The 21,953-nt window shown below is 48.0% G+C and overlaps 1 protein-coding gene across 3 annotated transcripts in view; it reads left to right on the plus strand.

Annotated features, from left to right (window-relative positions):
- The window catches only part of SLC6A2 (solute carrier family 6 member 2), a 50,132-nt gene that overhangs the window by 21,795 nt on the left and 6,384 nt on the right, over positions 1 to 21,953 (plus strand). For all 3 annotated transcript variants that reach the window (XM_025370526.1, XM_025370525.1, XM_025370527.1), the window contains 8 exons: positions 7,605 to 7,743; positions 14,540 to 14,674; positions 16,691 to 16,794; positions 17,963 to 18,087; positions 18,787 to 18,899; positions 20,057 to 20,185; positions 20,628 to 20,727; positions 21,699 to 21,799. In XM_025370526.1, coding sequence (XP_025226311.1) covers positions 7,605 to 7,743; positions 14,540 to 14,674; positions 16,691 to 16,794; positions 17,963 to 18,087; positions 18,787 to 18,899; positions 20,057 to 20,185; positions 20,628 to 20,727; positions 21,699 to 21,799 — 946 coding nt within the window. The remainder of the gene's footprint in view (positions 1 to 7,604; positions 7,744 to 14,539; positions 14,675 to 16,690; positions 16,795 to 17,962; positions 18,088 to 18,786; positions 18,900 to 20,056; positions 20,186 to 20,627; positions 20,728 to 21,698; positions 21,800 to 21,953) is intronic.

Below are 21,953 nucleotides of genomic sequence, written 5' to 3' on the forward strand. Positions count from 1 at the left end.
AGTATGTCGGCCCCAGCAGAGACACCCAACAGGAGGGAGAGATGAGATAGGTTTTGAGACCCTACTTACTTTAATTACGGCCCTAAGCTTCCTCCAAGCTCAGCTGTAAGCAGAGAGTGGTGGGAAAAGATGGCCTCCTCATGCACTGGGCTGAAAGGGTTGGGGGATGCAGGTAGAACTGAATGCAGGGTTGTTTTTTGTTTGTTTGTTTTTTAAAAAAGATGGGGTCTTGCTCTGTCACCCAGTGGCACAGTTTTGGCTCAATGCAGCCTTGACCTCCCAGGCTCAAGTAATCCTCCCACCTCAGCCTCCCAAGTAGCTGGGACTACAAGCATGCACCACCACGCCTGGCTAACTTTCTGTGTTTTTTGTAGAGATGGGGTTTCATCGTGTTGCACAGGCAGGTCTTGAACTCCTGGGCTCAGGTAATCCACCCACCTCGGTCTCCCAAAGTGATGGGATTACAGGTGTTAGCCACCTCACCCAGCCTACAGGGCTTATTTTAGGAGCCTTCTGCCCTACAGATCTTCCCTCTTTTTTTCCTCTCCTTCACCTTCCCTCCACTAACCGTGCAAACCTTCATTGCTACCATCAGCCAAGCACTGAGGATCTCCTCACATCCAAATCCCATTTAATCTTCACAGTTCATGGAGGTGGAAATTATTCCCATTTTACAGATAAGAGAGTAAAGGCTCAGGATTTAGGTAAGTGGCGGAGCTGGGAGTGCAGGGTCCTCGTCAAGTAGATAGGAGTTCTTCTCACACCGCCCTTTCTTGCCTGGAGCCTGCCTCTGTGCTTTGTAATGCACAGCACTGTCATCAGCTGCCTCTGGACTTTTTTTTAATGGCATGCTGCCCTTTTGTCTAAATGTTTCTGCTTGAAAAACGTCCCCTCAACTCAGTTTGGGAACCCAGTGAGTGGGACTTCTAGTGCCAATCCTGAGGAAATAGAAAATTTTTTCTCTTTCCCCAAACCTCCTGGCCAATTCTGTTATCACCCTGTACTCATTTAGGCTGATGGACTGAGCATATCATTTAAGGGAACAAAACTGCTATTCTCCCCAGGCTCTGGGCCTGAAGCCAAGCAGCCCCACGCTAAAAGAAACTCTGCAGCTCTGTAACTTTATCTGTAAAAGGCCACCTTTGGTGAACATGTGCCTGGCAATAGAAAACTTCCACCCCATGCCGGTCCCTGGTGAGGAAGAAAAGTCTCCCTCCACCCTAGTATTAATCATCTGTGCTAAATATCAAGTGAGAAATTGAGCTTTTTTGGCGTGTAGACTTCAGAAAGCCTGGAGGGTACACTTAACGATGATTCATTTTCATTAAACTTCTGGAAAACTAGAACAAGTTTCTTGTACTAACCCCCAAGGCTTGGGCCTGCTGGGGAGAGGGGGCTGGATTCTCATTGCTTTTCTTGAGCGTAAGCTTGGGAGTCCAGATCTTTTCACTGATGAAATACCTAAACAACCTCTACAACCCTGAAAGTGGACTTTGCATGCATGGGGCATCAGCTGGGCCTGTTGGGGGGCATTTCAACCATGAGATTGGACACCAGAGGCATTTTGGCAAGTTTCAGGGGAAGGACGATTGGTTCCATGCTTTTTCCCGCCCCGCCCCCCCCCACCATTATTTGGATAGTCAAGTCAACCAAATGACAATTGACATTATTCAACACCTGTCCCATAAAACCAGTGGAATTAAGCATCAGATAGGGTCATTACACGCCTCTGGTTCTCTTTTTTTTGAGGCAGATTCTCACTCTGTCACCCAGGCTGGAGGACAGTGGCTCAATCTTGGCTATTGCAACCTCTGCCTCCCAGGTTCAAGTGATTCTCCTGCCTCAGCCTCCCAAGCAGCTGGGACTACAGGCACACGCCACCACACCTGGCTAATTTTTGTATTTTTAGCAGAGGGGAGTTTCACCATGTTAACCAGACTGGTCTCGAACTCCTGATCTCAAGGATCCACCCGCCTTGGCCTCCCAACATGCTGGGATTGTAGGTGTGAGCCACCACATCCAGCCTGGTCCTCTGTCTTTTTAAATATGCCTATGCCCTGCCACCCTTTCCTCTGCTTTCTCTCTCTCTCAGGACATAGCAGAGGGGTCTAAGTCAGGGGATCATTCTGAGTTAGGACTAACAGGATGAGAAGTTTGCCAGGTAGACAAATTGGGCTCGGACGTGTGTTCTGGCTGAAGGAACAGAAGGTTCCAAGGCCCAGAGCCATGGATGCACCCTATGACCAGGGACTGACAAGTAGCTTGCTGCTGCCAGGGGTGAAAGGCAGGGTGTGGCAAGGCCGAGGATGAACTTGGCACGGGATGGACTATGGAAGGCCTCAGATTCTGAGAGACTTACATTGTTATCCTCTTGGACCTCGATGCTTTCAACTTTTTCGGTTGGGTGATTCTTTGTTGGGGGACAGGGGTGCACACTGTCTTGTGTATCTGATATTTAGCAGCATCCCTGGCCTCTACCCTCTAGATGCCAGCAGCATCTCCCTCCTCTCCAAGTATAACAACCAAAAATGTCTCTCTAGACATGCCAAATGTCCCTGGAAGGCAAGGCAAAGTTGCCCCCAGTGAGAACCACTGTTTTAGGTGCTAAGAAGCCTCTGAGGCTTTGGAGGCAGGAGAGTGGCAAGGTTAGAGCAGCACTTTGGATGGATGGTTCTGCAGTGGCACAGACAGTGGATTTAAGGGGCCTGACAGGAGGCGGAGAGACTGGATTTGGGAGAGGGTGGGAGTCATTTACAATAACTCTGAAAGGACAGTGTGTTAGTCAGTGTTCTCTGGAGGGACAGACTAATGATATACATCTCATATGAGTTTATTAAGTCGTATTGACTCACACGATCACAAGGTGACATCCCACAATAGGCTGTCTGCAAGCTGAGGAGCAAGGAAGCCAGTCCAAGTCCCAAAGCTGAAGAACTTGGAATCTGATGTTCGAGGGTAGCAAGCATCCAGCACCAGAGAAAGATGTAGGCCAGAAGACTACACCAGTCTAGTCTTTCCATGTTCTTCTGCCTGCTTTTGTTCTGGCCACACTGGCAGTTGACTAGATGGTGCCCACCCAGACTGAGGGTGAGTCTGCCTTGCTCAGTCCACTGACTTAAATGTTAATCTCCTTTGACAACACCCTCACAGACACATCTGAGAACAATACTTTGCATCCTTCAATCCAAGCAAGTTGACACTCAATATTAACCATCACAGACAGAATGTGGGTCTGGCCTGGGATGGGGAGAGTGGGGGTGGTGATGGAGGGAGCAACCAAGAGACAGCATTAGCGGGGACCAGACACGGCAACTGATTGCATGGGGGAGATGATGCAGGGTGAGAGTTTAAGGCCACAACAGCTGGCCTGGGAGCTGCAGGGATGGGGGCCATCCTGGGGAGGGGGCATTGGTCTGGGTAGACCTTGATGACCTACCCAACTCTGCTCATTCATTCACGCATGCTCACATCCCCTCTCCCCACTGCTCCCTCCCCAACACCGGTGTACCTCTTGTTACCTTTCCGGCCAGCAGAGAAGGCACCTGCCACCCTCACAGCAGAGTCTCCCCAACTGACCCCCTCTACTGAGTTTTCTGGGTACCCTTAACTCCCTTGCTGATACCTGCTGCTCCTTGAAGCCTAGGACTCAACCATAATGATCATTATAATTACCATTTATTGAGCATTTCCTGGGTTCAGGGTACTATTATCTGATATTCTATAACTCGGCCCTCATCAGAGCCCTTTTACTGAAAAGGGAAAGACTCGGTGATGGGGAATACTTACACTCACTACTGTCCCCTTGCCTGAGAGCCCCAGGGGGCTGGCGCTGTCACCTGCTTCTCCACAGCCATGCCACCAGCCCCTCGCACACTGCCTGGCTCAGAGCAGAGGTGCAGAGAGAGTTTGTGGAATCAATAAAAGAATTCGGGTCACACGGGAGCTGGTGGTAGGGCTAGAGTGAGAAGCCAGGTCTGTCTGACCCCAGAGCTCAGACAATTTCTGTGCCACATTTTTCTATTTTTCTTCACATTCTTTCAAATAACAGACATCTATTTTGAGTGGATAAATGATGAAAGAGTGAATGAACCAGCATCGCTGGTGGCCTTCAGCCTTTCTTTCACCTGCCTGGAAACAAATTTAATTCCTCCCCAAGGATAAGCTAAGTAAGTTTCCAGACTCAGGGTATATGTTTTCCTAACAAGCCTGGAATCTTCCTGCATCATTCGTGACGATTCCAGCAAGGGCTGTCATCTGCCTCTGGCAGACAGACAATTGATCTTATCCACTGCAGGTGTGTACAATTTTGCCATTAATGTGTGTTTTGGAATTAAAGCCACCTTCCAGGGAAGGATGATATGTTAAGCTGTTTGCCTCTAACACCTTAGTATAAATTTATTTTGTTTTGTTTTGTTTTTGAGATGGAGTCTCACTCTGTTGCCCAGGCTGGAGTGCAGTGACAAGATCTCCGCTTGCTGCAATCTCCATCTCCAGGATTCAAGCAATTCTCATGCTTCAATCTCCCAAGTAGCTGGGATTACAGGCATGCACCACCACACCCAGCTAATTTTTGTATTTTTAGTAGAGATGGGGTTTCGCCATGTTGGCCAGGCAGGTCTCGAACTCCTGACCTCAGGTGATCCGCCTGCCTTAGCCTCCCAAAGTGCTGGAATTATAGGCATGAGCCACCATGCCTGGCTATGTAAATCTATTAAGCAGCTACTTTCTGAATGGACCTCTAGCTGAGCGCAAACGCCTATAAAATGAGACAGGGAAGTTTCCACATGGGAAAATGTGTGGTGCCCTGGGCAGTATGAAAGATCTGGGCAAAAGGGTTAGAAATTTGCCACAAGTGAAGGGAGGAGTTGCTAAGAGAAAGATTGAGAGTGTGTGGGAGACTGACCCTCTTTCCTTCCTCGTTCTCCTTGGGGTGATCCTGGAATCTCATTTTCAGTAGTAGAGGGATTGTTGGGTTTAGAAGAAAGGTTGGGAGCATTTATCTGTTTCTAATCCAGTGATCTCTCACAAGCTAACAGGTGACTGCCAGTTCTGGGCTTAGCACTGGGGACCAGGAATGGTTAATTCACCTCCTCATCCTGGGAGACCCTTGTATACAGTTAGCCCTGACCTTGCAGGAACAGGCAGACTCTCTTAGCAACTGAGTCAAGAGCCACAGGAACTGGAAGTGTTGAAGGATTCCTATCAAGGGTGATCAGGGGGCCTCCTAGGAGAGGTGACACTGGATTTGGGCTTTGAAGGGTGTTGGGCAATGTGCAGCTGACTGTTGCCTCTGAGTGTGAGACACAGAGAAGAACCCAGTGGGAACTCGTTGTGGGGGCCCCTGCAGCTCCCTTGAACCTCCCAACATGTGTCATGCTTTATTGTGAATTTGCATGTAGTGTTGCCTCCCATGCTACGATACAAGCCCACCAAGGCAGAGTCAGGACGGTGCACGAGCAGTTCCTGTGTGTGTCCAAGGCCCAGATGGGCTGGCTCACAGCAGGCCTTCAGTGAGGAATGAACGATTAGGGTGCAGAGCAAATACCACACCAAGTTGTTCCCAGTTCTGTTTGCTTTGCTTTGCAAGGGTGCAGAATGGTCAGGGCAACCCCTCTCCCCTGGGACCTGCTGTATTGTTTCAGCAGTCTGTCTCATTTGACCTTTCCTTAGCTCCTAACCGACTTTGATTAGATTCTCATTAGCAAACGGTCATTTTGTTTACAATTCTCTTTATCATTTCTTCATTGTAGATTGTACAAGGGACCCCAATATTCTCAGACCACCTTAGGATTGTTTGTTTTTCTTACTTACAAAAAACCAGGCCGGGCGTGGAGGCTCATGCCTGTAAACCTCAGATAGCCTGAGGTCAGGAGTTCAAGACCAGCCTGGCTAACATGGTGAAACCCCGTCTCTACTGAAAATACAAAAATTTAGCCCGGCATGATGGCGGGCTTCTGTAATCCCAGCTACTCAGGAGCCTGAGGCAGGAGAATGGCGTGAACCCGGGAGGCGGAGCTTGTAGTGAGCCAAGGTTGTGCCACTGTACTCCAGCCTGGGAGACAGAGCAAGACTCCGTCTCAAAAACAAAAACAAAAACAAAAAACAAAAACCAATAACCAAAAACCAAAACAAACAAAGAAACCAAACACTTTATTGATAGCTAACATATTCCAAAGGAGTGACTATCATCAAGTGACAGCTCAGAAAATGATACCTGTTGAACGCAGCCAGTAACCTCACCCAGCTCAGGAAAGAGCATGATGAGTGTCCTGAAGTCCCCATCATGTTCTCTCCCAGTCAGTAACCCCCTCACCCCCATCCCAGGGTACACCTCTCCTGACTTCTAATCCTTTAGGTCAGTTTTGCCTGTTGCTGAATTTTATATGACTGGAGTCAGACAGAAGTGCTCTTCTGGCTTTGACTTCTTTTTCTCAGCAGTGTGTGTGAGAGTCATCCCTCTGGAGGTAATTGCTATATAATACTCCACTTAGGCCGGATGTGGTGGCTCACACCTGTAATCTCAGCATTTTGAGAGGCTGGAGCAGTTGGATTGCTTGAGCCCAGGAGTTCGAGAACAGTCTGGGCAACATGGCAAAACCCAGTCTGTTCCAAAAGAATACAAAAATTAGCCAGGTGTGGTGATGTACACCTGTACTCCCAACTACTTGGGAGGCTGAGGTGGGAGGACCACCTGAACCTGGGTGGGCTGAGCCTGCGGTCAGCCTTGATGGTGCCACTGCACTCCAGCCTGGGTGACAGAATAAGACCCTGTCTCAAAAAAAAAAAAAAAATACCCCACTTTATAAATATATCCTAATTTATCCATTCCACTGTTGATGGATGTTTGAGTACTTTGCAATTTGGGGTTATTATGAATAATGCTGCCATAAACATTCTAGAGCATGTCTTTTGGTGAACATGTGTACAATTTTCTATTGAGTCAATACCTAGGGCACAGGGTAAGCATATCTTTAGCTTTAGTAGCTGTTCTCCAATAGGAGAAATGCTCACTCTTGTCTCAGTCTCTAGACCAGGGATTCTCAGATTCAGCAATATGAACCTTTTGGGAGGGGTCATTCTTTGTTATTGGAGACTGTCCTGTACACTGCAGCATGTTTAGCAGCACCTATAGTCTCCATGCCAGTAGCACCACCTCTCCTTAAGTCATGACAATAAAAAACATCTCAGACATTGCCAAATATCCTCTGGGGTGGGGGTCGGGGGTAAAATAGTCCTCCCTCCTGCTGAGAACTGCTCTTTACAGTGTGAGTTCTATGAGGACAGGAACCTTCCCTATTTATTACTCCAAGGCTAGGCGAGCAACAGGCACTGAAGAGATTTTTGTCTTTCAAAAGCAGCCATAAGCCTGGAATCTCCCCAGATGATTTGCCTCTCCTAGGACAGAGTGGTCCTGGGCACAGGCCATGGCTGACCAGGGCAGGCCCATTGTGATGCATGGCAGTGGCTGGGACCCCTGAGTTAGGGGAGAGTGGCCAGGTCCTGTCTCCATCAGTGTGCATTTGCAGGGACTGGCCTGTGGTCATGGCTCCCGTCGTCCTCCCTGACACCATTTACCCTGGTCCCCTCCCCTCTCCTCTGGGCAGGCGTGGTGTCCTGCACCTTCATGAGAGCAGCGGGATTCACGACATCGGCCTGCCCCAGTGGCAGCTCTTGCTCTGTCTGATGGTCGTCGTCGTCGTCTTGTATTTTAGCCTCTGGAAAGGGGTGAAGACATCAGGAAAGGTAATATCTCTTTGTTTCTCTTTTAGTTGGGATATCAAACTTGGCAGGTGTGATTATTTCTAGCAATAATTATGTAGTTAGTGGACAAAAAAGATGGAGCTGGAAGTGCAAAGCCTGGGCTCAAGCCCCAATTCTGCCACTGACTTAGACAAACCCCTTCCCTTCCTTTCCCTTCCCTTCCCCAAGTCTGTGTCTTGCCAACAATAGGTTGAAGGGGTATAAGTGGATCAGAGTTTCTCACACTTTCCTGCCAAAGCTTCCTTAATAGCAGAGACCAGGGACTGGGATACCCCAAAGGCCTCAGGACAAAGTCTAGAGATGCTATCAATATGCCGTTGATAAATCTTGAATCTCGACCTAAATCTTCTTGCAAATGTTGCATCCTACTCTGGAATATGACCATAAAATCAATAAATCCCCCCTCTGAATTTTTGAGGAAAAAAACAATGCTCTAGAAGATATTCAGATGTCTGCTGGATTTTGTGTTTCCTCCGATACAGAAATAAGTGCCCCCAGAGTTCCAGGTGCCTTGATGAGAAGAGCATAGGTTTAGATGACCCATGAGGGCCAGTCCAGAGCTGGCATTCTGAACTTGGGTGACACTGTCTCCCTGTAGTCAGCCTCTCAAGGGTGTGGAATATTCAGGAAATGGCTGCTGTTGATTTTTAGTCTGAGGAACATCATGGGAACAACAACCCCATTTGGGCTCTACAGGGTCTATTTAGAAGCTTGACTGTATTAAAGAGGATGTGGATGGGAAATGTTCTTTCCAGTGTTCTGGTTAGCTACTGCTGTGTAACAAACCACTCCAAAATGTAGTGATGCAAAATAACAACCATTTTATTGTTTCTCACAATTCTGTGGGTTGATTGGGATCAGCTGGGTGGTCCTTCTGCTTCATGTGATATTTCTTGGACTACATGGCGTCAGTGGGCTGGCTATTCTAGATGGTGCATACACATTGCTGGCAGTTGGCACTAGCTGGGAGCTAGGTTGGAGCTGCCAACCAGAGCATCTTCGAATGCTTCCACATAGACTTTCTATGGTGCTTGAGCTTCTCAGAGCATGGCAATTGAGTTCCAAGAACATGTCCCAAGCAGACAAGCCCCAATGGTGTACAAGTAGCTCTTCCAGTCTCTGCTTGCATCATTCTTGCTATTGTCCCGATGGCTAAAACAAGTGTTTTGGTGAAACCTAGTGGCCATATGGGAGGGAATTACACACAGGTGTGAGTTCATTGGGGGCCACACCTCAACAGTCTACCTTAATCAGATGGTTGTTCATTTGGGAGAAGCCTCATTAGGCAACTGATTTTGGAAAGGGGGTGTGCACCAGAGTTCTCTCTGATACTCTTAGAGTTCTTGGTCATACCATTGAGAGCAAAGAAAGTAGCAGGGGAGCAGCAGCCAGTAGGGATGAAATCTATCGAGAACTGAAGATAGAATTTCCTATCAGCATGTTGGAGACACAGTATCTACCCTAAGAAAACACTCAAACAAAATGCAGACCAGGGCTTGGAGAAAGTCTAGGGTTTAGCAAAACCAGGATAGGACCATTACCATTCTGATGCCTGGCACCTAGTACGTCTTCAGTAAATATTTATTGGGTGATTGAAGGATGGGTGGGTATATAAGTTTGGGGAACTTCATTAAGTATTCTTTTGAATTTAATTCAAATTATCAACCACTTATGGACACCTACTATGTACCAGGCTTGATGCTAGTACTAGTGATGCGAGAATAAGACAGGTTCCTTCTTCAGTTGCTTTAGTCTATGTGTATTGCAGGCAGGTTATGGATCAACCAATGTCACCAGCTTCTTGGGTCTCTATCCAGAGACATATGTGTGCGTCCCCATTTAATAAAAACCAGTGGTCACAAACTATGTGCAGTGTTATATATCTTGTTATTTTTTAAGCTTAACTTTACCTTGGAGATAATTTCACATCCAGTAGTCGAATTACATTTCAATAGAAATACAAACTGTGGGTTTAAAAACCGTAATTAAATCAGCTTAATGGGTCATCACACTTTTTAAAAATGAAAAAGTCTAGATAATGAGAGATCATTGCACATAGTAAAGTAAGAGCTGTCTGTTGGAATTTTTGTTTCAGTTACAGCAATCTGTAAGTTTATGTGTATTTTGTCTTGATATTGAAGGTATTTCTTAGCATGAGTCGTGGTCAAAAAGTGTGAGATGCTGCGTTAGTGGAGAAAGGAAGCTCTTTCAACTGCAAGTGTCTCCAAAGACCATAGAGAAGGTGGCATTCGAGCTGGGTCTACAAGGTCAGGCAGGCACAGGTAGAGGTGGGGTGGAGGGAAGGGATTCTCAGTGGAAGGAACTACATAAGCAAAGCCGTAGAGATGCGGAAGTCCCAGGCCAGCCTGGTCTAGCACTTGCTGCACCTTTCCTAGGTACCAGGAACAGAGTTCTCCTGGCCTCTGCAGGCACAGACAGAGACCCTGGGGGGAGACAGGGCCCACCCCTGTGAACTGTAGAAGATGTATGAGCTTTATACTGCTTCTGGCCTTGACATAGGACAACCATAGACTTCTAATATTGCACTCCGAGATTGGGTTCCCCACGGCCATCACCAAAGAGAGTAGAGCCTGTCCCACTTAGTTTAGCTCTTGGCTAGAGTGGAGTATATGTTGTCTGCAGGCAGGCTGATGCAAAAGAGACCAGGAGGAGTGGGGCTGAGCATGCTCAGTTCTTTCCAAAATGCACCTGCAGAGAAGGTGGTGAGGCACGAACCAGGGTATTACACTAGGAAAGTCCCCCATGTAGAAACACAATGAGAGAGGAATATGAGTCCCCTCTGCATGTGCCATCCGAAGCCACAGCCCACATTTTGCATAAGTCCCTAAGCAGGCATGCCACAGGCAGTCCATGGAGATGAGATTTCTAGACGAGATTTCTAGAATGGGGAGCTTCACTCAGGACATTCCTGTACTCTGTCTTTAATTGTTTCTATAAACTGGCTTATGAGAAAACCAAGAGTATTGCTTATTTCTTTCCAGACTGAACCTGGAACAGGACATTGAGCTTTTCTTAGCAGGCTTCCATAGCCTCAGAGCTGGCCTCAAATGAATTGCAAATGTTCATACCTCCAGTCTTGGCAAGTGAAGGCTGTGCTGGTCCTGGCTTGCTTTAGTGACTGGATTGGACTCAATTATAATGAACAGCATCGTTCACACATGAGTGAGGCATAGACTAAAATATTTGTAGCTTGGTGTTTTCTTCAGTAACGTCAGTGCCTACCCCACACCCCATAAATCCCGCTTTGTAAAATTATGTCTTTATTGTTAGTGAAAATGTCCCTAAAACCCAGTTCAGAGGATCACGAATTCTTAATCAGTAAAGGATAAATTGATTCAGATGCACAGTGATAAAGTGCAGACATGTGTCATCTGTTTCCAAGTCAACCTTAGAGCAGGTCCTGGGCCGTGTTTTTCAAACTCTCATGTGTGTAAGAATCACCGAAATGGCTCGCTAAAACTCAGATTCCTGGGCCGTTCTTTGAGAGAGCCTGATTCAGTGGGGATGAGGTGAGAATTTGCATTTCTGACAAGCTCCCAGGTGATGCTGATGCTGCTGGTCTGTGGACCTCACCTTGATCTAGGCAGCCCTCTGCTCGATGCCTGGATTCATAGCAAGGCTTGCACAACTTTGGTGACAAGCACCTCACCACCTTCCTGGGCAGCTCTTTCCCTTGAGAGAACTCTGTCAATTTGAAAGTTCCTTCTTTTATGGAGCCAAGGTCCTCATTTTGATTGTGAGCCATCAGTTTGAATTTGGCATCCTGGAACCCCACAAATTATCCATAGAAACACCAGCAGGTATGGATTTAAAGTGATAGAAAGCAGTGACCTCCCTTAGGGACTAAGGACATTTGCCAAGACCAATGAGCTGCTCATTACTTTCTTGATCTTGTGCTCAAAATTGGACTAAGTCTAGGTTCTCATGGCCAGAGCTGTGTTGCAAGTTGGAATTCTGAGAGCTGAGAAGCCTGGGGTGGAGATGACAGAACCCAAGCCTTTCTTCTGTTTACCCATTGTGCATTCAGGGTACATGTGAGCATGAGTGAACTGTTGGCCAAAGATCCAGGAATCCTTCTTTCAACACAAGATCTTAGGCAGCTGAAGTAATACCCACTGCCAATTCTGAGAATCTTCAACAAGACTCAGATGGTTTAGCTTTGAACGCATGGGCACAGACAAAACAAGTTCCCTGCTATCTTGATGCTTGACTATAATAGTCAGGGTCTCAGCTCAGTCACGGCCTGATGTATTCCTTAGGGAAACTGAATCCATAGCCATCAAACATGGCCAATGCAGGGCCACCTCCAGGGCCAATGGGAGATTCCTTGGAGTCAGAAGTCAAGATACTGTTTTCTGATGACAGGAGTGTAGTCTCACCTGGTTTGCTGGGCTGGGCATTGCAGCTGGGCTGCAGCTATTGACATAAGCTTTAGGAGACCAGAGCAGTTAGAACCAATCACAAGGAGATGTAAGAGCTCCTCCTTGTGCCTTTTGCCAAGAGCTTACACCTATTTGTCCCAGATCAGGAGACTGAATCCAAGATTGATTAACATAAGGTCACCCAGATGCAACAGCTTCACTTTCCAGGGCATGTTTCCCTCCTTATTTGTTATGCAATTTGGCCTTCCTGTTCTTGCCTCCCTGAAAGAAAACAAGTGGAAATCCCATTTCCACAAAGACCTTCTTAGAACAAGGGAGTGATGGAGAAACAAGTGGATAACATGAAACAGAGGAGGCTTTCCTGATTCCTTCTGAGCCCAGAAGATGTGACTACCACTATGCATTTACTCACTCCAATGCTGACTCAGTTACTCATTCATTCACTTGTTCATGCATTTATTCTTTGACTTAGTCATCCACTAACTTTCTGATTTATCACTCACCCACTCATCCATCTATCCATCCAGTTATCCATCCATCCATCCATCCATCCATCTACTCAACCCTCCACCCACCTAATCACCTTATCCATTCTTTTAACCAGCTACCCAATCATAATCCAACCATCCACTCATCCATCCATTTACATAACAATCCAATCATTCATCTGCACCGCTGCCTAGTCCAATCATTCATATAATAAACATTTATTAGGACTCACATGTGCCAGGTTCTGGGGATTCAAGTTTGAAAAATATAGGATTTTACTTCTAAGGGGCTCATGATCTAGTGGGAAAGACAAGTAAAAGAAGAGGATAAATCCCCATCCTTAAACATAAGTATGAAAAACATATGACTTTATTTTCTATGTCTCCATTTTTGTTTAGAGCCCATATCTTTTCATCCTGGCAAAGAACTTTCATGTTTCAAGGTTTCCACTTTCTCCTTAGGGATGCGTGAAGATTCTTGGGGCTACGTAGTTTCAGGGCTTTGCGGGGTTGGAACCATCTGGCATTTAAGTTATAGGTCTTCTCATGTTTCAGCTGAGTCATCCTTGAGTCTGACTACCTTGACCTTAACCTGAGTTTTTACTTGGGCACAGCCTTCTTTCTGCAAGGCTACCCATGGCTGTCTCTGCCTAGTGGTGATTTTTCACCTTGGCTGCACAATTTTATCATCTGGGGAACTTTAAAAAAATACTCATTTCAGGTCCACGCTAGACCAACTAAATCAGAAACTCCAAGAATGGGATCTGAGCTTTAACATTTTTACCTATAACTCCCCCCAGGGTATTTGAATGTGTAGCCAAGGTTGAGAAGGAACAGCAAGGAAACCCACATAACACCCCCATCCCTGCCTCTACCTTTCTTTTCTGTTCCTCCAACCTGGACAAGGGGTTGGGGTGTTTCTTTTTAGTCTGGAATAATCTCTTCCTTTGTGTGTTCCTGAACAAGATACATTGTCTGTGTCCCACATCTGTTCCCACTAAGATGAAGAATGGTCAGAGGTTCTGCTTTCTGTCCAGCCACATCCCTTCCTGGGCAATGTGCTTAAGAAAGAAAATATGCTTGAAGGGGGGTAAAGAAAAAGAGGAAGATGTAAACAAAAGGGAGAGAGTGGAGGAGAGGGAGATGAGGGAGGGGAGGGCAAAAAGAGAGAGGGGAGGATGGAGAGAGAGAAAAAGAGAGTGGGGAGAGAGAGAGAGAAAGAAAGAAAGAGAGAGAGAGAGAGAGAGACACTGAGATTTCTAAATATCCTGCCAGTCAGATAGGTGCATGCAGCCACCAGTAGCAATGGTGTGATGGACACAGGACTGATGGGGAACGGGGATAGCACAAAGGTGGGTGTACTTAGTTCTGCCTGGTCCATGAACTGCACCTTGATCTAGGCAATCCTTTGCCAATGGCTGTATTCATAGCAACACTTGGACAACTTCAATGACAGGTACCTCACCACCTCTCTAGGCTCTTTTCCTTTAGAGAGCTCTATCTATGGGAAAGCTCTTCATTTTATGGAGTCAAGAGTCTTTCCTTGAAGGAGTCAGGAGAGGTGGCTTTGTGGATGAGGAGGCATCCTGTGCTATGATGACCTAGTCTTTGCCCTGCTGTGCCCTTGGCTTCCATCATAGTACTATCCCCAGTGCAGCTGACTCTCACCCTGGGTTCTGAGATGCTCTAGGGTGTGACCTGTGTCCGTTTACTGGTCTAGCCCTGGATTCTGCCTCAGGGCCTTTCCTAGAACTGGAACTTGTAGCATGTGCCTTGGGTAAAGGAAGGTGGGAAAGAGCATGACTGGGAAAGGACTCTGTGCCCCGCCAGCCCACCACGGGATTGGGGCCAGAGCAAGGCTCTCACCTGAACTTATCCATTGCCCAGGTGGTGTGGATCACAGCCACGCTGCCTTACTTCGTGCTGTTCGTGCTCCTGGTTCACGGCGTCACGCTGCCCGGCGCCTCCAACGGCATCAATGCCTACCTGCACATCGACTTCTACCGCTTGAAAGAGGCCACGGTCAGTGCTCAGTGACCACCAAGCCTTGGGCCAGGCTTGTGGGAGGGTTTTCAGGAGCAGGTGATGATGGAAAATCTGGTCCCAGCTCTGCCACAAATGAGCAGTGTAGCCTTGGACAGGATCCTTCCCTGTCTGAGCTACAGCTTCCCCATCTGATCAATGTGGATTTGCACCTGATAGTCTCCATAAGCCCACCCATCTCTCTCTGGAGGCCTGAGTTTCTGCGGTTCCATCTGGTGGTCTTCACAGACTACTCTTTTTGAGGAGAGAAATTCCCTGTGAAGAGGACATGATGTCCTGGGACCTTGCTCCTGTCCTGTGCCCACAGCTCCCTAGCCAACCCCAGTCACCCCCTGCCCTCTTGCTACTCTCAGATCCCCAAACCTGGTCTTTGCCACCATCCTGTGATGTCAGCACAAGGATAGTCTTAGCCACCAGGGAGGCCCTGCCAATTCTCTTCCCCAACACCTTCATCCAACCACTGCCCCTGTCCAGAGGCCCAAATTATGGTGAAAGTGGGTGAATTTGGTAGTGGAGTCCAGTGCAGAGCAGGGAGGGTGGGAGCAGAGACTATCATAGAGGTATTAGAGGTACTCAGTACCTTGAGCATCTTAAGATAACTGCTGAGATTACTTCCAGCCTCCTCTTGCAGGGCCCCTCAGTGAGAACACCTCAACATGCTATCTTACAATTCTCCGGGCTTCTTTATTTGAACCCATAATAATCCTGGCAGGCCTAAGCAGCACAGGATGAAGAGGGATGCATCCCAATATGCACCTCCATAGTTGTAATGCTCCAACATACTGCAATGTTATAGACTAGTAACCAAGAGAAAACCTATTTTCGTAGTAGCTGCCAGAAAGATAACAGAGCATAAGACATGAATCAGCCTTGTAAATTGCAAAATAAGTCAGACTTTTATGTGTTCTGTGACTGTTTATGCTAAGCCTTTCAGATGTGTAGAAGCTAAGCCCTCAGTGCAGTATCAAGGAGCAGATCTGTCTTCCCCCATCAGATCATGCTGCCCTCTGTTTGCACAGCTGGGGAAGCCTGGACTAATACCAGTGGGAGCATGACAGTCATCTCTTAAATCTGAATTGCAAGGCTGGGCGTGGTGGCTCACGCCTGTAATCCCAGCACTTTGGGAGGCTGAAACGGGTGGATCACTTGAGGTCAGGAGTTCAAGACCAGCCTGGCCAACATGGGGAAACCCTGTCTGTACTAAAAATACAAAAATTAGCAGGGCATGGTGGCGTGCACTTGAAATCCCAGCTACTCAGGATGCTTGAACCCAGGGGGCAGAGGATGCAGTGAGCCAAGATTACGCCACTGCACTCCGGCCTGGGTGACAGAGTGAGACCCTGGCTTAAAAAAAAAAAAAAATCTGAATTTCAGCTCTTAGTCTGAGCGGGTGAAGTATAATTATCCCCATTATACAGATGAAGAAACACACAGAGAGAAATGAACTTGACTAGGGCTAGAACATGAGGCAGAGAAGTTGGAAAGGAATTCAGATCTTCAGGCCTCCGGCCATGTGCTTTTATCACCCAACGGATGGAATAAGTAAGCCCCATTGGCCCCCAAGGAGTCACCATTGTCTATGGCTTGTAGAAGCCTACTAGGAATGGCCCTCACTTTCTGAAAATGCCATCTCCGTAACTCCTAAGATGGCCATAACCCTGTGTTCTTGCCCCATTCACACTCTAGCCTAGAACTTTTCATTTTGTTAACTTTCTTTGAAAATCAGGGCATGAAATGGAGTGAATGAGTTCCTACAGGGTGAGCTCACTCATGACTACCCAAGGCTGGGAGATGCTAGAGAGATGCCCAGCCTCTCTCTGCAGTTGTTTTGTACAGGATGCAGGGAAGGGAGTTGCCAGGGCTGCCCATCTCTGGTTCAGACCATGTTTCTTCTGGTCTCAGAGCATCCCCAGGGTTTCTCAGCCCTTCCAGAGCAGTGAGGTGTTCCAGTGGTGTCGGAAGCAGAGGCTGATGGCTTTTGTCTGCTGGTTTCAGGTATGGATTGATGCCGCAACTCAAATATTTTTTTCCTTGGGGGCTGGATTTGGAGTGTTGATTGCATTTGCCAGTTACAACAAATTTGACAACAACTGTTACAGGTAAGATTCTTCTCAGAATTCCGAGAGCTCTAAATCCTGGGGATTGACTTTTGTGGGGATGGCAGAGAGGGCTCTGGTCTGGAAGCCAACTCTCCCTGCGCAAGCCAAATTTTCTTCTTGTGAACCATCCTGGGCATTCTATAAACTGCAACATGTCCTCTAAGGGTTCTGATGACCACATTTCATTTCAGGATGCCTCTTAAACAAATGTGGGGTGTGGAATGGGAAAAGTTGAGGTTACCAGCACTGGGAGATGGGTAGTTGTGACAGAGCAGAACTGTGAAGATTTCAGTATGGATTCTGTCCATCAGATGCCCTGGCAGGCAGTGGTGGAATATCCCAGCTGCTGAGGGCCTGGCTGGGTCAGAGGTGAGACTCCATAGGGGACTGAGACTCAGAAGGCCATGATCTAGCTCAGTTCAGGAAGCACTCAGTGCTACCTCCTGCTGGCCCAGTGCTGTGGGGACTTCAGGCACAGGCACAAATTTGGGTCCACTTCCATTACACTCTATCCAAGGCTTAAGGCAGAATCACAGTGTCTTTGGTACATGACAGAGTCTGATGAGTTCATACCAGCGGGACAGGCTATAGGGAGGTAAGGAAATGGGGTGATCAGCCCCCTGACAGAAGAAAACCAGTGCATGGAGGTGAATTTGAGATGAGCCTTGGAGGATAGTTAGGATTGTGCTAGGCAGATGTGGAGTGGACAGCAGGCACTGGGGGAGAAGGGGGACAACACAGGCAAATGCAAGGAAGTGGTTTGTTTATGGACCAGTTTATGGTTTGTTCAGAGTTCACCTTGGGAGTCTTGGAAGATAAATGTATAAGGAAGGTTGGGTCTTCTTCGCAAAGCTCTTGAATGACAGGATGAGGAGTTGGAGGCACTGGGGAGCAACCATGGAATGTTTGTTGAAGGAGACTGGCGACTCAATTCCCTGGCAGGAGTTTGCCGGTAGACTCTGGTATCAGGCTGTTCCATCCATAAGCAGTTAGCCTACTTCCTGCACCAGTGATGGTGGGGCCCTGGTTCCATGTGGCAGCAGGAGCTGCTGAAGGAGGGATGGCCTTTGATGCTGGGGCCGGCTGCAGGTTCTATAGCCAGCCCAGCAGTCAATGCATAGGGTTGAGGGTGTCAAGGGACTTGACCTCACTGTGCTTCTTCCCCCAGGGATGCCCTGCTGACCAGCAGCATCAACTGCATCACCAGCTTCGTCTCTGGGTTCGCCATCTTCTCCATCCTCGGTTACATGGCCCATGAACACAAGGTCAACATTGAGGATGTGGCCACAGAAGGTGGGTGGGCAGCCCTCCTGGGCCCCAGCCCACTGAGGAGGGAGCTGAGAAGCCCACCTTATTCTTGGCTGCATGGCTTTTACATGGCTGTAGGACCGCTAGGCTGTCCATGGAGGTGTCCAAACCACCAATGTGATTGACTTTCCCCTGAGGTTATTAGTGGGAATTCCAAGCAGTCCCAAGCCCCATGCACCCTGAGAGTTAAGGTGGAAGGAACAGATTTTGGAATGTCCTCTCTGTACCAGCCCTGGGCTAAGCACTTGAAATACCTCCACTTAGTTCTCACAAGGCTGCCAGGCAAGTGTCAATAGACTCACTTTATAAATGGGAAGACTGAGACTCAAGCTAAATACGTTGTCTGGCATCACCCAGCTAGTGAGCAATTGAATTGGGGTCTCTGAGGACCCCAAGCTTTTGTGAGTAAGAGTAGACCCCTTGTAGAATATAGGAGGTGGGGTTTGCAGCATGTAGCCTGTAGCTGTCCAGGCAGGGAACTGCTCTCCAGCCTGGCTGTTGGGGGTCAACCTCTCCGATGCACAGGTGAGCTGTAAGTTCATTCTGACTTCATCTGTTATCTGTAGACCTGTGTTCTGTCCACCCACACATGACTGAACAATTGGGCCCGCAGATGCTCCCCTGCTATGTGCAGCTCAGACCAATGGTTTCAGCCATTGACGAGGACCTTGATGTTTCTTACAGGAGCTGGCCTAGTGTTCATCCTGTATCCAGAGGCCATTTCTACCCTGTCTGGATCTACATTCTGGGCTGTCGTGTTTTTCATCATGCTCCTGGCGCTAGGCCTTGACAGCTCAGTGAGTGACCCTGCTTAGGATACCTGTCCCCCATCCCACTGGTCCTGACTCCCTTCCCCAACACATAGTGCTGGGCCTGAAGTTCCCACTATTCAAACACCAGGTTAATAGTTGTTTCCAGAAGGCCCTATTTAAATGCAGACAAAAAAAAAAAAAGTGAGTCCTCACTCAAAAAGATAAGACTTAGGCCAAAGCCAAGAGCCATAGGAATCCCTTTGACATCTTGGAAATCCAAGTAAGAAGAGACTTCAGACAAGTCAGCCTTATGCTTAGCTGCCCCCGTCCCACTTGTTTGGAACCCTATTTGAGAACACAAGGCATAGGGTTGTGGTGCTGTTGTGCTGACATTCAGATATGTCTACCCTTACTTAGTACATCATGCCTGGAAGTTTGCAAAATATCTTATGGAAGAGCTGGCACTTGGGTTTCCCTCCACTGCCTTTTGCTTTCAATCATCAGATCTGCCAGGAGCAGGGTGTTGAGAAGGATTTTGAGGCTGCTTCTGGGCTTATAATGAAGAATACTGATTTTGATTAACAGTGTCTGCCAAGAGGAGGGGAGAGGAGAGGAAAGTGGTAGCTTGCGTGCTTCTTGTCTGCCCTCACAGTGTCCTTATAAGGAAGCAATCTGCCCAGAGCAGTGGGATATGAGACCCTTTCAGACTCTAAGAGTCTGGAGTTTGAAGTGACCACTGTGCTTGATCATTAGAAAGGCAGCCAAAAATCCATATCAAAAACTGCTGCCCGAAGTTCCCATCACTAGAAGCTCTTCTGCAGGAGTTGTTTCCAGAGACCCTTATTGACATGTAAATGTGTGACACAGGTTTTGGTGTTTTACTGCTTTCACTCCACTATCAGCTTATCTGTACCCACTCCGGCTGAGTAGGCAGGAGACAGGTAGCTGTTGAGAAGGGGAGACAGGAGTTAACTTAACCCTTACCCTCTCCCGCATAGTTTCTGAGTTCTGAGTTTGCCTCAGAACAGGACAGAAATGGGACAAGAGGATGGGGAAGAAGGCAGGACGTGCTGATTTCTCAAGAGAGGCAAGGCAGCCTGCGTGAGTCCTGGGCTGCAGGAGGCACTAGGAACCCTGGGGCCTGAGACTGAGGTCCAGAGAGACCCTCATTCCCGCACCCCACCCCGCCTGGTTCCCTCCAGATGGGAGGCATGGAGGCTATCATCACGGGCCTGGCAGACGACTTCCAGGTCCTGAAGCGACACCGGAAACTCTTCACATTTGGCGTCACCTTCGGCACCTTCCTTCTTGCCCTGTTCTGCATAACCAAGGTGAGTAAGGGCTGGTCTCTGGTCACCTGGGGGCCTCTGAGGCTGCATTTCAATAAAGTCAAGCATTCCTAGCCTTGGAACTGGGGCTGAGCTCAGGGAGAACAATGCGGGATCCAGCATCCTCGATTCAGCGGCCTGACCCACTAGGGTTAGGCCCAGTTGTCTTCTTCCATCTCTGATGCTGAGGATTCCATGCAGCTCTGTTAATTGCTTATTGACTTGAGGGGCAGCAAAAGTCCCTTTGGAACCCATCTAACTCTTTATTGGCTGAAACTGAGGTGACTGTGATGTCAATACAACAGCACCACAACCCTATGCCCTGTGTTCTCAAATAGGGTTCCGAGCAAGTGGGACAGGGGGCAGGTAAGAGTTGACAGACACAACAATCAGTTCCCACATTTGACCAAAGAGGGCCTCTTGGCTTCTTCTCTTCCTGTGCCAGGGTGGAATTTATGTGCTGACACTCCTGGACACCTTTGCTGCGGGCACCTCCATCCTTTTTGCTGTCCTCATGGAAGCCATCGGAGTTTCCTGGTTTTATGGTATGTGAGTGTGTGGAAAAGCCTCAGCTCCCAGTCCTCCTAGAATCCTTTAACCTGGAGGTGCAGAGAGGCCTTCCATTTCCAGAGCAGCCACCGAAAATTCCAGAGTCCAGCAAGTCAGTTTTTGGGAACAAATCTCAATCCTTGGCTCACCTTTGGATGAACCTGCTTTTAACAGGAGGCTGCAAAGGCCCCTGAGGTATCCAGCATCAGCTCCTGAAAGAGGAACGCTTAGGAAAATGCTGACCCCTGAGTCATAGAATTCATTCTACCGGGGGTTGCCAGATTTAGCAAACACAACACAGGTTGCCTACTTAAACTTGAATTTCAGATAAATAACAATTATTTAGTATAAGTATAGCCCAAATATTGCATCAGACATACTTATACTATTTTTTTTTTCATTATTTATGTGAAACTCAAACTTAACTGGGTATCCTGTGTTTTTTCTGGCAAACTTATTCTGGAATGAACCGAGAGAATATTTTACAAACCCTTAAATGTGTTCATTGTTTGTTTTTCCCCACAAGCGTCACACCAACATGTTAGTTCTCACTCTGCTGCCGCTCAGAAAGAGACTCAATGGAAGAGTCTGGGCTCTCCTATCAGATTGAAGTCAGGGAATGTGCTGTACGCATAGTTGTTGTTATTTTCAGAGCAAGAGGAAAGAGCTGGGCTTTGGAGTCAGGCCAACTAGCTCTGGAACTTGGGGCAAATCCCCTCACCTCTTTGAGCCCAGGTTTCCCTCTGACAGGTTAATTGGGGTGGCACATGAAAGGGGATACTGTCCTAGAGTTTGTCTTCTCCCTTGTTCTGCATTACAAAGTCCCTATCCTCAAGTCTCCCGAGTTCTGCATGTCAGCATCTCGCCTCACTGCCCTGTTCTCCAGCTCGGGCCAGAACCTCACGGGAGGACCTGGCCCTGGCTGTCGCGGGGGCCATAGTAACAGCCCTTCTCTGTGTGTGCACAGGAGTGGACAGGTTCAGCAACGACATCCAGCAGATGATGGGGTTCAGGCCGGGTCTATACTGGAGACTATGCTGGAAGTTCGTCAGTCCTGCCTTCCTCCTGGTGTGTAGTGTCTGCAGGGAAGCCCTGTGTGTGGGGAGGGGGCTGTGTCCAGGATGGAGCTGGGTGGGGATATTTGCTTCTTAGGGGAGGAGGCTCTGGGATCCAGAGGCCCTGGTCATTCAGAGGGGTCACTTGGGCTGCTCGGCCCTGTGGA

Source organism: Theropithecus gelada, chromosome 20 (assembly GCF_003255815.1).
Source record: "Theropithecus gelada isolate Dixy chromosome 20, Tgel_1.0, whole genome shotgun sequence".
Classification (NCBI taxonomy): Eukaryota; Metazoa; Chordata; class Mammalia; order Primates; family Cercopithecidae; genus Theropithecus; species Theropithecus gelada.